This window comes from Macrobrachium rosenbergii, chromosome 20 (genome assembly GCF_040412425.1).
Source record: "Macrobrachium rosenbergii isolate ZJJX-2024 chromosome 20, ASM4041242v1, whole genome shotgun sequence".
Classification (NCBI taxonomy): domain Eukaryota; kingdom Metazoa; phylum Arthropoda; class Malacostraca; order Decapoda; family Palaemonidae; genus Macrobrachium; species Macrobrachium rosenbergii.
This window is the reverse complement of record NC_089760.1, coordinates 41,020,185-41,033,738: the sequence shown is the minus strand read 5'-3', so window position 1 is coordinate 41,033,738 and position 13,554 is coordinate 41,020,185. Positions and strand designations below refer to the sequence as shown.

General features: G+C 37.6%; 1 protein-coding gene across 1 annotated transcript in view; it reads right to left on the bottom strand.

The window, feature by feature from the left end:
• Positions 1–12,605, bottom strand: part of Erk7 (Extracellularly regulated kinase 7) — a 208,155-nt gene extending 195,550 nt beyond the window's left edge. Inside the window, exon 1 of the mRNA XM_067122654.1 lies at positions 12,412–12,605. Within this exon, the coding sequence (XP_066978755.1) occupies positions 12,412–12,492 (81 nt within the window). The 5' untranslated portion in view covers positions 12,493–12,605. The remainder of the gene's footprint in view (positions 1–12,411) is intronic.
• Between the last annotated feature and the right edge of the window lie 949 nt (positions 12,606–13,554).

Below are 13,554 nucleotides of genomic sequence, written 5' to 3'. Positions count from 1 at the left end.
GTGCGTGGAAACGATGCGATCTCTCCCTGTGTCACTTACATGTGCATTTAAATCACCTAGCGAAACTATGCTTTCTCGTCCTCTAAAACCCGAGAAGCGCATATCCAGATCTGTCTATATATATATGTATAAATGTGTGTGTATATATACACACATATATATAGATATAGATATATATATATATATATATATATATTATCTTTCAAAACTCCGCGAAACCTGCTGTTCAAAAATGAGGGAAAACACTAACTGATCATCATCCACATGAGAATTTTAATAATCTACGACCCTTTAAAAGAAATATATATATTGCAAGGAAAACCTCATCCCTTCCATTAACAAATTCACATTTTACAACAAAATTCAAAAAAGCTGCTCTGACCAGAATTGTACGTAACAGATAAGAAACAAAGGAAAAACAGCTTCAAGAATAAGGAAAATCAAAAAAAGCTAATGACTTACAGGCTATCTATGGAGGAGCGATATAAGAAGCCCCCTAAAAAAACATGGACGATAAACATCTCTCTCCAAATCAAGACGTTACGTGACATTTCAAAGTCAACTCCCCTAGTGTGGTACACATGACTTGCCAATCGCGGAGAACGTAACGTAACGTATGCCCACCACGTGGCGGCAGTATCGATAAGATTTTTTCACCCCTCATGTGCTTCAAATTTAGGATCTATCGTGCTGTTTGTGACTTAAGCTTCCACAAAATTACTGACAGATGCCACCATGCAAGGCGCATATAAATCATTGTACTGTTGTTGTATTTTTAGATTTGTGGGCTGAGCGCATACATATACTGTCTCAAAAACAGTTGGATTTTTTCATATAAATACTGTCTCACAACAGCTGAATTTTTTTATACATATACTGTCTCAAAAACAGTTGGATTTTTCATACAAAAACTGTCTCAAGACAGCTGAATTTTCTCATACAAATACTGTCTCAAAACAGCTGAATTTTTTTTATACAAATCCTGTCTCAAAACAGCTGAATTTTTTCATACAAATATTGTCTCAAAACAGCTGAATTTTTTTTATACAAATACTGTCTCAAAATAGCTGAATTTTTTATACAAATACTGTCTCAAGACAGCTGAATTTTTTTTATACAAATACTGTCTCAAAACAGCTGAACTTTTTCATACAAATATTGTCTCAAAACACCTGAATTTTTTTATACAAATACTGTCTCTAAATAGCTGAATTTTTTTTTTATACAATTACGGTCTCAAAATAGCTGATTTTTTTTATACAAATACTGTCTCAAAATAGCTGAATTTTTTTATACAAATATTGTCTCAAAACAGCTGAATTTTTCAAACAAATACTGTCTCAAAACAGCTGAATTTTTTTATACAAATACTGTCTCAAAACAGTCGAATTTTTTCATACAAATACTGTCTCAAAAACACTTCGATTTTTTTATGCAAATGCCGACAGCTAGATCAGGGAACCTACTGCCACTGTCTAACAGCAGTCCTGAAGGACACTTTGGAATGGAATATAAAATTTAGCCTAAAGGCCAAGCGCTGGTATCCATGACGTCATTCAAGCACTGAAGAGAAACAGTAAAAAGGTTTTAAAGGTGTAACTTTGAGGGGGGGGACCGCGCAACTGCACTATGAAACAATTATCAGAAGAGGGTGGAATGTAAGATGGAAAAAAGAGAAGGACATTAGCCTATGGAAAGAGGACGGGAAAATAAAGTGAGACCTAAAGGTAGGCTGAACACATATGAACGTAATAAAGAGGGAGAGCAAAGACACTGGGAACAACCTTTTGTACTTGCTAAAGCACATTATAGACACCCTCCGCTTGCTTTACTAATACAGTCAGGTTTTAGTTTTTAAAAGTAAATATTATTTCCAATACTCCCATTTTTGTGCGTTCGCTTTTAAAATACGCGTTTAAAATAATAATAAATTAAACGTTTATAATAATAATCATAATAATAATAATAATAATAATAATAATAATAATAAATAAATAAATAAATAAATAAATAAATAAACCTTTATATTAAAATTAACGTTTCTTACAATAATAATAATATAAAACAGAAGTGTCTTATAAATATTCCTCATAATATAAATAAAATCAAATTTTCTTTTAAGAACAACAAACACCGACAGCCATGCATCACAATTCATTCGTAATTCAAAATCTCCCATAAAAAAAAAAAAAATCAGACAAAGATCGTAAAATAAAAAAAAAATACTAAAACTTACATCAAAGGAACCGCCGGCCTTTGAACCAAATTACTCACACGAAATGTGAACTCCGATAAATGGCAAAATCAAAGAAAAGCCACGGGACCAAATGTGCAGATTTAGCACGGAAACGTCTTAGGTGGCGGTAATCGATATATATATATATATATATATATATATATATATATATATATATATATATATATATATATATATATATATATATTTTTTTTTTTTTTTTTTTTTTTTTTTTTTTTTTGTAAGTTTAAGGAGCATTTACGAACCAAAGGTCACAAACTGGGCGCGTGTTTTGTAAAGGCCGTGAATTATCTAGTGCTCGTGGCAGTGAAACGTTTGGAAATACAGCGAAATACATAATTTTTGTAGCGAAATTACCACAAGACCATTTCTGTACTAAACTGTAAATACAATAGTATTCTAATTCTAATTATCATGGTAAAGAAACACTTGGTATTAGACTGAAATACATAATTTTTGTAGTTAAATGTTCTTCGAATTACATTTCTGTCCCAAACCAAAATAAGAATATCCTAAATCTAAATTTCATGGCAATGAAGCATTTGGAAATACAGACTGAAATACATAATTGTTGTGGCGAAATTACGTCAAGGATGATTTCTGTGTCAAACTGTAACAAATAAGAGGCCAGTTGACTGCAATGATGACAATTTTGGAGAAACAAATCCGCAGTTACTGTATGTATGGGTACAAATATATTTAGAAATAAAGCTAAACAGAGAGCTTTATTTGTTAAAATATTTGTACCCTTACATAGCCTAACTGAGGATTTGTTTCACCACTTCAAGAATCATGCAACAATGAGTATTTTTTTTAATTATGACAATGTTCATAACTGGCCCTTTGAGGCGATGCGTTGTTTAAACCAGCATTCCAAACTGTTGTTGCTAAAATGTGTCACTGTTCCTGAGGTGGGCAAGGTAATTAGTACCTGGAATTGTAATTAACCTTAAAAAAATGAAGGTCATTCGAGAGAAAAGCTTGGCTTCCAAACATAAGGAAAAAAAATCCCAGGACTGGACCTCTAAAAATAGACAAGTAAAAATAGTGAAGAGGAAAAAAACATTGAATGGGGAAAATAAGAGGTCCAAAATAAGCAAATGGTTTCTGTAATTTCCGTCATTCAGGTCATCCCACAAACTACCACCGACCTTTAAACACGCACTTCGAATCTTCCACGATCGACAAATAGCTGAAAAGGAAAATTACGGTCAAACGCAGTAGGCTTAAACGCAGAATTAATCTGTCATTGCGAAAGAAAGGTAAAACTATTGAAAAACGGTATGTTTTGCAAAACAAATACTGAGTTTGAGAGAGAGAGAGAGAGAGAGAGAGAGAGAGAGAGAGAGAGAGAGAGAGAGAGAGAGAGAGAGAGAGAGTTTTAATATCGTCAATTTTCAATAAATTAGTCACACAGAGAAAGGAATATTGTACCAGAAATCCATTTCAAGCTAACTGAAGACTTCACTTTCAATCACTACCTAATAATATGGACAACACTCTGATAAAAGTAATTGAATAATGAAATATTGTACACATGCCAGTAAATAACACTCTGTCAAAATGAAACAAATATGTTTCTCTGGGTTAATCTGGACAACAACCCTGGAATTAAGGTTCTCCCGTTATCGTGTAGAATACTATAAGTTGGTTTGTACTAAATGCAAAAAACCAATGAATTTAAATTTCCACCTACCAAGATAGGCCTACACAACGATTTGCTGACCTTAACTGCTTAAGGTTGCATTGACAATCACAATAAAAACAAACCATAAAATTTTCACCGTCACAAATGACCTCTTGACTAGCCTAAGCCACTGTGAGTGCATGGAGGCTTGACTTTGCCATCAGGTCTCTTGTTTAAAGGTTTTAAAAGCTCGCTTGAGACTGGCAAGGTAAGGGTTACGTCACTGCTCACTGCGCAGTCGCACGAAGTCCTAGAGCCCGAACATACGCACATGTGATCAGCGCCCAGGGGCCCTCTCTACCCAAGCTAGGACCAGGGAGAACCAGGCAGTGGTTGGTGATGACTCGACAGTTAGGTCTAAGGGACACCCAAAGCCGTCATCCCTATCTCACAAGAACAATAAGAAAGTGTTGCCAACGAAATCTAAAGAGCCATGAAGGGGGTCACAGATTGCCTGGCAATACTGTAATGTTAAGGCAAACGTAAGTATGGTGCTCTGACAATGGATGACTGGCAATACTGTAAAAACAACAGATGTCCGAGTTTACGTCATATAGATCTTATCTTTCAAAGGAAACCACTGCTACCAAATAATGAACACCTTCCTGACCTTTAGGGCATCACACTCAAGCTTATTCAACGTTATCAAAGTAAACTATCAGGTCTTGGTTATGCTTCCGACATAAACACAAACTGAGGCTCCATTAGGCTAATTAAAGAAACGAAACAATGATGGGTATAAATACAAAGAGTAAATTTTCAGACTAAACCACAGAGGGATACGGTGGAAGAATGCAGACCAACAGGTACAACCAGGAGACCACGAAAAGACAACATCCTGTAGAATCTGCATGCTCATGACACCGAGACCAACATAGGCCAAAGCCAATGACACGGGAGGGTCCTGGCAAAGAAATTGTGGATTGAGGGTGAGTTCACCTTGACATGGTTGTCCTCCGAGTAGGATTCAGAAAATCAAAAGATATTTTCTTTCCAAATTTTGTAGCAGGAGGAATAAATCAAAGCAGTAAAACAGAAAATGTTAAGGTATCCCGAGAAGTTAAATATAAGGCAGAGGAAAAATGCAAGGTTTAGTGTAAGCAATAAAGAAAGAAAAACATCTGCAAACAGGGTGTGCTTGGGAAACAGTATGTCCCTGACGGTGGCAAATTTCTAGTCAGTTTTTCCTGTAAAGTATGAACTTGACCTTTCCCTCTCTCTACACAAGGACCTCTTTTTTCGCGGTTCTAAAGGTAAGGCCAGGGGAAAGGAAAGAATTTTAAACCTTAGCGGCCGATCGTACGTAGGCCTATGAAAAAGATAGGCCTGCAAAAATCCAGTTTCATTACGATATGCCCGGGACAGTAAACGGTTTTACATAAAACTGTTACGAGACTCAAATATTCACTTGATCAAAAACTAAAAAACTAAAACCGGAAAACTTAGGACTGAAGTACAAAATAAAAAATAAATAAACAAACCTCGGTCATTTCGCATCACGTCAACAACACATGACGGCAAAGTCTCTCACATAGCGAACAGCTGTAATCTGTTCCGAACTGGCTGCCGCTGGCCGAGGGATCGACCATTTCCTGGCTCTAACGATTAAATCATTCGTCAACATCAGGATAAAAAAAAAAGGGGGGGGAAGGCTATCGACCACCGAACGGCGGCTCAACGAACGAGGAGTCGTCTTCGACGGCGAACCATCTACCTGAAGCCTAGATTTTCACACGGAGGCGTCCCGACTTAATTTTCCATCTGGTTACTCTTGCACAGCCTAATCCAGAATACGCTGACGAGGATTAGCGGTCCTAATTGTCATGGTATACGTTCTGGGCCAGAAAACTGATAAAATCAACACGCACATGCGGACTTTATACATTAAGTCTCGGTTGTCTAATGTATTGACTATTAAATTATGAAAATATAATTATGTGAAAAAGACAGACTTATAGGGCATTACATTAGTGATGTCCTAAGGTTCATTTAAAGTAAACTCCTCTCTCTCTCTCTCTCTCTCTCTCTCTCTCTCTCTCTCTCTCTCTCTCTCTCTCTCTATATCTATATATATATATATATATATATATATATATATATATATATATATATATATATATATATATATAATACATACACACATACAATAGAGAGAGAGAGAGAGAGAGAGAGAGAGAGAGAGAGAGAGAGAGAGAGAGAGAGAGAGGTTTACTTAAACTTAACCTTAATACATCACTAATTCACCAAAATATAAAACCACACCTGGTCGCAAGTAACAAACTACGTCCCCAAGGCAGACTAACACACCACGAATAAAATGAAACAAAAAAAAGTAACTTGCATTACGTAATTAATGATTTACGACAGAAAAGTGAGAGTAAAAGTGCGAATAACGTGACTTACATCGATTTCTAAATCTAATGGTTTTCACAAGCCAACTATTATGGTTTTATTCGTCAAGCAGAAAAACGGCTTAAACTCATTTGGCAATATCACGCCATTACACCTGTAATAATTATAGATTTCACGTACACCTGTATAAATTGATGACAAAATATTCCTATTTCTGCGTAATCGTGAACGCCTTCACGCGAACTACGGAACGGTTGCAATTAAAAGAAAACATTATATATTTACTTAGTGCATTCAATAGACTCTCTCTCTCTCTCTCTCTCTCTCTCTCTCTCTCTCTCTCTCTCCAAGTTCGGTTTCAGAATGATTTAGGCTACAATCACATTCGGGAAAAAATATTATTCTGATTTTTTTACAAAAAAATTTTTATTTATTTTTACGTGTTTTACAATGCTTTTACAACTTTCACATATTACTTTGTTACAATATATTAATTGCTTCACATTTACGTTCCTTATCATGCATTTTAGTCTAAAATCATCTCAATCTTATCTATTACTGCTAAAATAAACGTATAATTGTGTTGGCTTATTCATTTAGCGCATATACAGTACAAACATAAATCTGGGAGACATATTGTAAACCCAATGTATCTGTACACAGACGCCCCTACACAGTCTATACGAAGATCACAAACCAGTGCAAACCATCTATATGAACTCGCTCGGATTTTATCAAGTACTGTCAATTTGAGTACGTTTAACGAACTCGCATAACTGTCTAAGATATTTATTTGATGTACCAATACACTGATGGGCTCCATTAAAAGAGAGAGAGAGAGAGAGAGAGAGAGAGAGAGAGAGAGAGAGAGAGAGAGAGAGAGAGAGAGAGAGAGAGAAATGGCTCCTATCGCTACCCTGAGCTTTCAGGCCTCAGTGGTGATACAAATGAGGATAACAGCCTGACATGTAAAAGTATCAGAATCAAACATACCTGAATTACCGCCTAAATACAAAATAAATAAATAAATAAACAAAATCTATTAATAACCACAACTGCTTAAGATTTACCACAGATCGAGGACTGACGTCAAATACAAAAGTAAAGCCTATAACACACAATGAAGCAGGTTCCTGTAAAAATGAAAATTAAAATCTGTATGAGAAAAGATTCGCGACGGTCAAAACAGAGCTACGATCTACAGTAACCCCATGACGCATGCGCGATATGAGCTTACGCACTCAACAATCTCATATGGTGCTAATTATGCTCGTGTGAATAGGGGTAGTAGTCGATCTGCTCTGCTTTTCTACTCTGAATACAATAGTACAGTACACTTAGTAGTGCAATTATCGCGTGTAGGCCTACATACTTTTCTGGAAGGTGCATCACACGTTTTGCTTTGAAGAAACACTAGACCAGTTAATGGCAAATGAACTTTCATAATTCTTGTTTTTACTTCTAAATTACTACGCAATATACTTAAAATACTTGTACTAAAAGCAACGACCTCGTTAGTCTTCGAATTAAGTAGCTTTGGCAACGCTTTGTACTGAAACCCTTGAAACCGCGAGTACGAGGGATTCGAAACCATACCTATTAGAAAACAGGTCAAGGACCTACGGCACTCCCGAGTAAGACACCCTGACTTTAAAAGCATTCGTTACCATGGTAACGAAACGTCTTTCTCCTTGACAGACCGACTTGCGATAAATCTATGGTCCCGTTCCTCAGAATTAGGCTATGCATGGTAATAGTTATAATGGTCCCCGTAGAAAGGTAGTGCCGTCAGTTCACCTCACGGGGTGCACTGTAAGCATTACTAAAGGTTCTTTGCAGCGTTCCTTCGGCACCTAGCTGCAACCCCTTTTACTCCTTTTACTGTACCTCCATTCATATCTTTCTTCCATCATGCTATCCACCCTCTCCTAACAATTATTTCATAGTGCAAATGCGAGGTTTTCCTCCTGTTACAACTTTCAAACTTACCTACTTTCAATTTCCTTTCCAGAGCTGAATGAACCCATAGGTCTCAGTGCTTGGCCTTTAGCATAAACTCTACATTCCATTCCACTCAAATAGTTACAATGGCCTCAACTTCCAGATTACTCTGGAACACAATTTTCAATAAAACTCTAGAAGCCCGGAAAGGGAAATCTAAAGTTAAAGGACCATTGTGGTTATCATGATGTATAGTTCGGTGACTGCGAGAAGTTGAGTCTATCAGGACTTGTATATTAAAATCATTATTCTACAAGTTCAGTCTACGAGGACCTAAGTCTGTTTAAATGGGTTTGGTGGTTGCATTTTCCACGTTCTATGTGGAGCTGGGTATATACAAACGAAATTAAGTAAAAATTATTTTCGACGGCTGAATACGTTCGTGAAGATAAAACTGGACCGTTGTAATGGCACAATATACGTTAATCAAAATACTTGAAAATTAAATTACTTCTACGAAAGCCTTCCGAAAGTAATTGGTGAAGAATCGAATGACACCGCTCAGAGCATTATCATACGCTATATTTAGAATCTAAATTTGAAACGTGACACATATACGACGAGAGAGAGAGAGAGAGAGAGAGAGAGAGAGAGAGAGAGAGAGAGAGAGAGAGAGAGAGAGAGAGAGAGAGAGAGAGAGAGAGCGACTTTCGCTCTTCAGCATAACTAAATGAACAATAACTTTCGTGTGTCTTGTGTCAGGCAAAAACGAGGACCCATGCTGTGAATAAACCCCTAATTTGAAGACTGCCAAAACTTCCTTCGCTGCAAAGGACGTTGCCATGCGCCAAAGAAGAAGAACTAGGCTTAGTCAAGAGCAAATAAAGCCTGCAAAAAGCATCGTGTTTGTGCTGGAGTGATGTTTCAAGTTCCATGTAACGCTAGACCTCTTGCTATTCGATCCTGTTTCTCCATCTCGCAGAAAATGACTGATGCAAAAACAAAACGACAGGTGAAACGCCCTGTCAGCGAGAAGAAATAAAGGAAAAATCCTACTGAACATAAATTTAACGTGCAATATTCCTACACGTCTCGAGAAAGTGAGGAATCCATAACAGTTGTTGCCAAATTTTATAACCATGAAACAAAACCAACAAAGTAACCACTGATGCAAAAAGAAAAAAAAATCAGGAGAAAGGGAAACAGGATACATGTCATCCTTGACAGGATGTAGGATACAAAACCACAGCAAAGTCAGGTTAAGTGGAAATGAGACGGAAATAGTTCCCCACCGTGGCTCCATTGTACAAAAGTTTCTTTACTGCGTATATGTATGTAAACAGGTGTATGATGTACTGCCAAACACATCTTTCTAGGTCCACAAATAAATCCTGTAAGGAATTCCAAATGAAAAACACAAACATTTATGCGTGCGAATGAAACCATTATGAAAACGGAATGTCCATTGTGGATCTTCGGCATTCCGCTCAAACAGGACAAACAATGGATCTTGGAATGCAGCAGGGTAAAAGCAGTGGGCTCTGAAAAGGTATAATGAAAACGCAGACGGCTCTGGGTGAGTATAATGAAAGAGCAAAGGCTCTGGGTCGGTCTACTGACCACTACCGGTAGAGAAAAATCCAGCGGCGAAATCTCTGATCATTTCAATCAAAAAAAATTTTTAACATATGCCTATATAATACTACTATTCAAGTCCAAGTCGCTTCAATTATGATTTCAATGTACAGCACATCAAACAGCTATAATGTCGTTACAATATACTAGCATTAAAAATGTACATCAAAATGCAACGGAATTACTGCAACCAAAATTGAACCGGCGCTCCCTTATTCCATTAACACATACAATCAAAGAACACGTTATACGAAGTCATAACTCGTGAGCAGTCTCTGATACACAAACACATTGCAAGCAACGCAATTGCTTTCTCTGAGCTGCGCGCCTGCCAGGCATTCACAAAGGAAAGAAAAACGAAGTGAGAATGAGCAACGAAACACGAAAACTTCAGACCTCGGGCGAAATGAAAACGTAGATCATTCGTATACAAGTGCGCCGCAAGTGTGAAATGGCCAAATCGTGATTAATTACACGCACCGATGCTTATACCCTTCCCCCAACCCGCCATTTATCACGGGGGTATCGCTGCTGGCAAGTTTTGCTTGAGTTTCCGTACCCAACAACGCCCAATCACGCAGGAGGCAGTTTCTCCCGGCGAAGTCAAACAATAGAGCAGTGCGCCTGAGGAATCATTTCGCTGAAGAACCGGCCGGGTCGTTATCGTTATACAGTTCGGTTAAACTGCTATATGGTCGCCTGCAAGTCAAACACGGTGCTGTGAAAAATACACTAACCACATTAGCCTACATTACATTATCTTATATAAGAACAGATTTCAATTCTCTTCGTACTTTTAAAACTCCCAGCTTCACGTAATACATTGATTCGTACAGCAATTTACGAGCACGAATATCCTGAAAGATATTCATCAGGTCTGATTTTATCACGGAAATAGTCCAGGAATAGGATGTCTCTGACGCTATGGCCTAACGTCGAACTTCGGCCATGCGTCACAAATCTCATCCTTTTTCAAGCATCTACGTAAAACCACAGGTATCTAGTATTTAAGGGCTCGTTTTTTCAACAAAAAGCCGGCTCTACAAGTAAATGCCTTGTTAACGTTTACTCCAAGAGCGTAACTTAACAACCATTCACATAGCATTGTAAATTTTAAAAAATGCTACGTCATAAACTGTTAACACTTGTAAAAATATTTACGCAGCCGAGTCTGTACACGACCACGTAAATATTTACTGTGATCCAAAGGTCTAGCCAGAGTGACATTTGAAATGCCACTCTCTATAGGTCAATCAGTCTGCATCAGTCATAACTATTTTAGTCAACAAAGACTAGGCAGTCTCGGACACCTCGCATTCCGTTAAATATTCAATAAGCTTACATAAACTTGATAGAGACAGGGAGACTAAGAAGACATGTGCAGTATTTACCACAAATGTCCACTTAAAACCTTCGTCTTATGCAACTCGAAATGAGTTTCAGCGTCGTTAAACCATCTCTTGCCGGCGTAATTATTAGCTAAGTGCCTTTTCATATGGCTTCAGATTATTACAAAGGGTAAAATCATGGCTGAGTCAGTGGCCACAAGAATATACATTCACAAAATTGTTATTAAAATGGGAATAAGCTAAAAACTTGGGTAACTTGTTAAAGGTGTGGGCTTGTCTGGACTGAAGAGATTCCAGACCTCTCCACAGTGATACACTGTTGCAATGTTGTCTAATCATTACAATGGAGAAAAGTATTTGGCGTTAAATCAAAACCTGTGTAAACATATACCTGTCAAATGGCACATGACGAAACTCAAGTCTACGCTTGACTGTACGTGTTGGAGTTTATAACAAGTAAATGTGGATAGCTGCAATAGGAAAGGGGCATGAGGAAGGAGGAGGAGATGGAGGAGGCAGAGTACGAGACTGAGAAAGATGCCCAGGGCACGCCAGCCGCTTTGTCAAAACAGGTTGTTACCATGCAATACTAGGAGCGAATGCCCATGCCCACACCGACACTTGCAAATCCCTCACCTCTGCACAGGGAAACACGGTGTTGCTTGAACATAAAATCACAGTAAAATAATTTATAAAATACAGTATTAAGAATTGTTCGTTCCTTTAATCCTTGGGTGAAAAACTATCAAACCTTGACATCTAAAATTATGAACCGAAATGTGACCTGCCTCACGTATTTTCATAATCAAATAGTTGACAGTCTAAGTATCTGCATACCAACATGGAAATATTTATCTGTGATGCTAGAGTATTTCAAATTTGTACTAAGTGACATTTTAAGGTAAAATTACTTGTAGGAAAAAATCTATACTCTGTCGGCCATGCAAATGTGCTAATTTCAGGTAAGCTGTGTTGAACCTCGGTAAGATTAAGGGATTCCTTTCTTAAGATTAAACTTACGAATACGCAAGGCTTTATACGGTACTTTCCCTTTCCTTGTAAAACAATGGAATAAAAAAGGAACCTATAATAGAGGAAAAATATTAAACCTTCGGACAAAAAAGCGCTGAAGGCAATAGCCTGGTCTAAGAGACTCGACAAAACTACTCAAGAAAAAATTATATTCTCACCCCTTTCCCGATCCGGCGCCTTATTTCGTATTTCTTACTGATGTGGGGATCTACTTCCGTAATGCCTTCTTTATCCCCCATTTCGGATCTAAGATTCAGGTAAAGTGATTCCAACACCACACACACATCCAGTTCAGTGACACAGAAAGCCCGCCATACGTCGAACCTACACCAATGCTACTAATACACTGAGTGAGTCTCCCCTACCAGTCACACTCGACTTCAACGCCGTACGTCATGGCCACGCTCATAAACTAGTTCTCGAACGGTTCGTGTTTTATCTTACAATATACCTTCAGATCGTTTTAAATTCCCATTATTATTATTTATATCAGATTAAAATATATTTTCCCAAAAGAAAACTCCACTATTCATCTTGTTAAACCTTGTAAATTACCGGCGCGGAGTAACATTTGACACATGAAAACAGTTCGTGGTTGTCATGGTAACGTATATGTAAACAGCTGATCGGCAACTCGCTTAACATGTGAGTCTGATGCACCACGCTCATAAACGCTACTTTGATTTATGAAACTTCACGCCTCTGATATGTTGTCCAGATGACATAATTTATCTATGCAATTTATCGTTATATAATATCGATAAAGTCGTACTACTGCACGCAAGCAAATAAGAGTAAACTTAGACCGATCATGTTGACAGTCGCAGGCATTGGTACGGCATTCCACATGCGTGCATGTATGTATGTTTGTCAGTGCATATGTTTATGCAACTTCTATTCATATTTGCTGAGTGCACCAACTATATACTGTGTCTCACGATGAAAAATTCCCGGGTGGAAAAAAAAATTTACGAACACGGAGCTGAAACTAGGAACAGATTTTTATTTGTTTGCATAATAAAAGGCTTCTTTCATGGAAAGATACCTTGAAAAAAAGACAATCAATGCCACATTCGTTTCCAAACGGCTAGATTAAGGATGTTGTATAACACTCACGTGCTCACAACTGGTATATGCATCTGCACAGAAGACTCATGAGTAATACGTCTACCCCTTTTCATATCCTGTGATATACAGTAGATCTCCAACGTGCATGCATTCTGTTACCCTGAAGGCTTGGTTCTAAAACCTCTCCACTCCGTCGATCTAGCATTTTTTAGGTATCCTTCTGCTTCTTACTA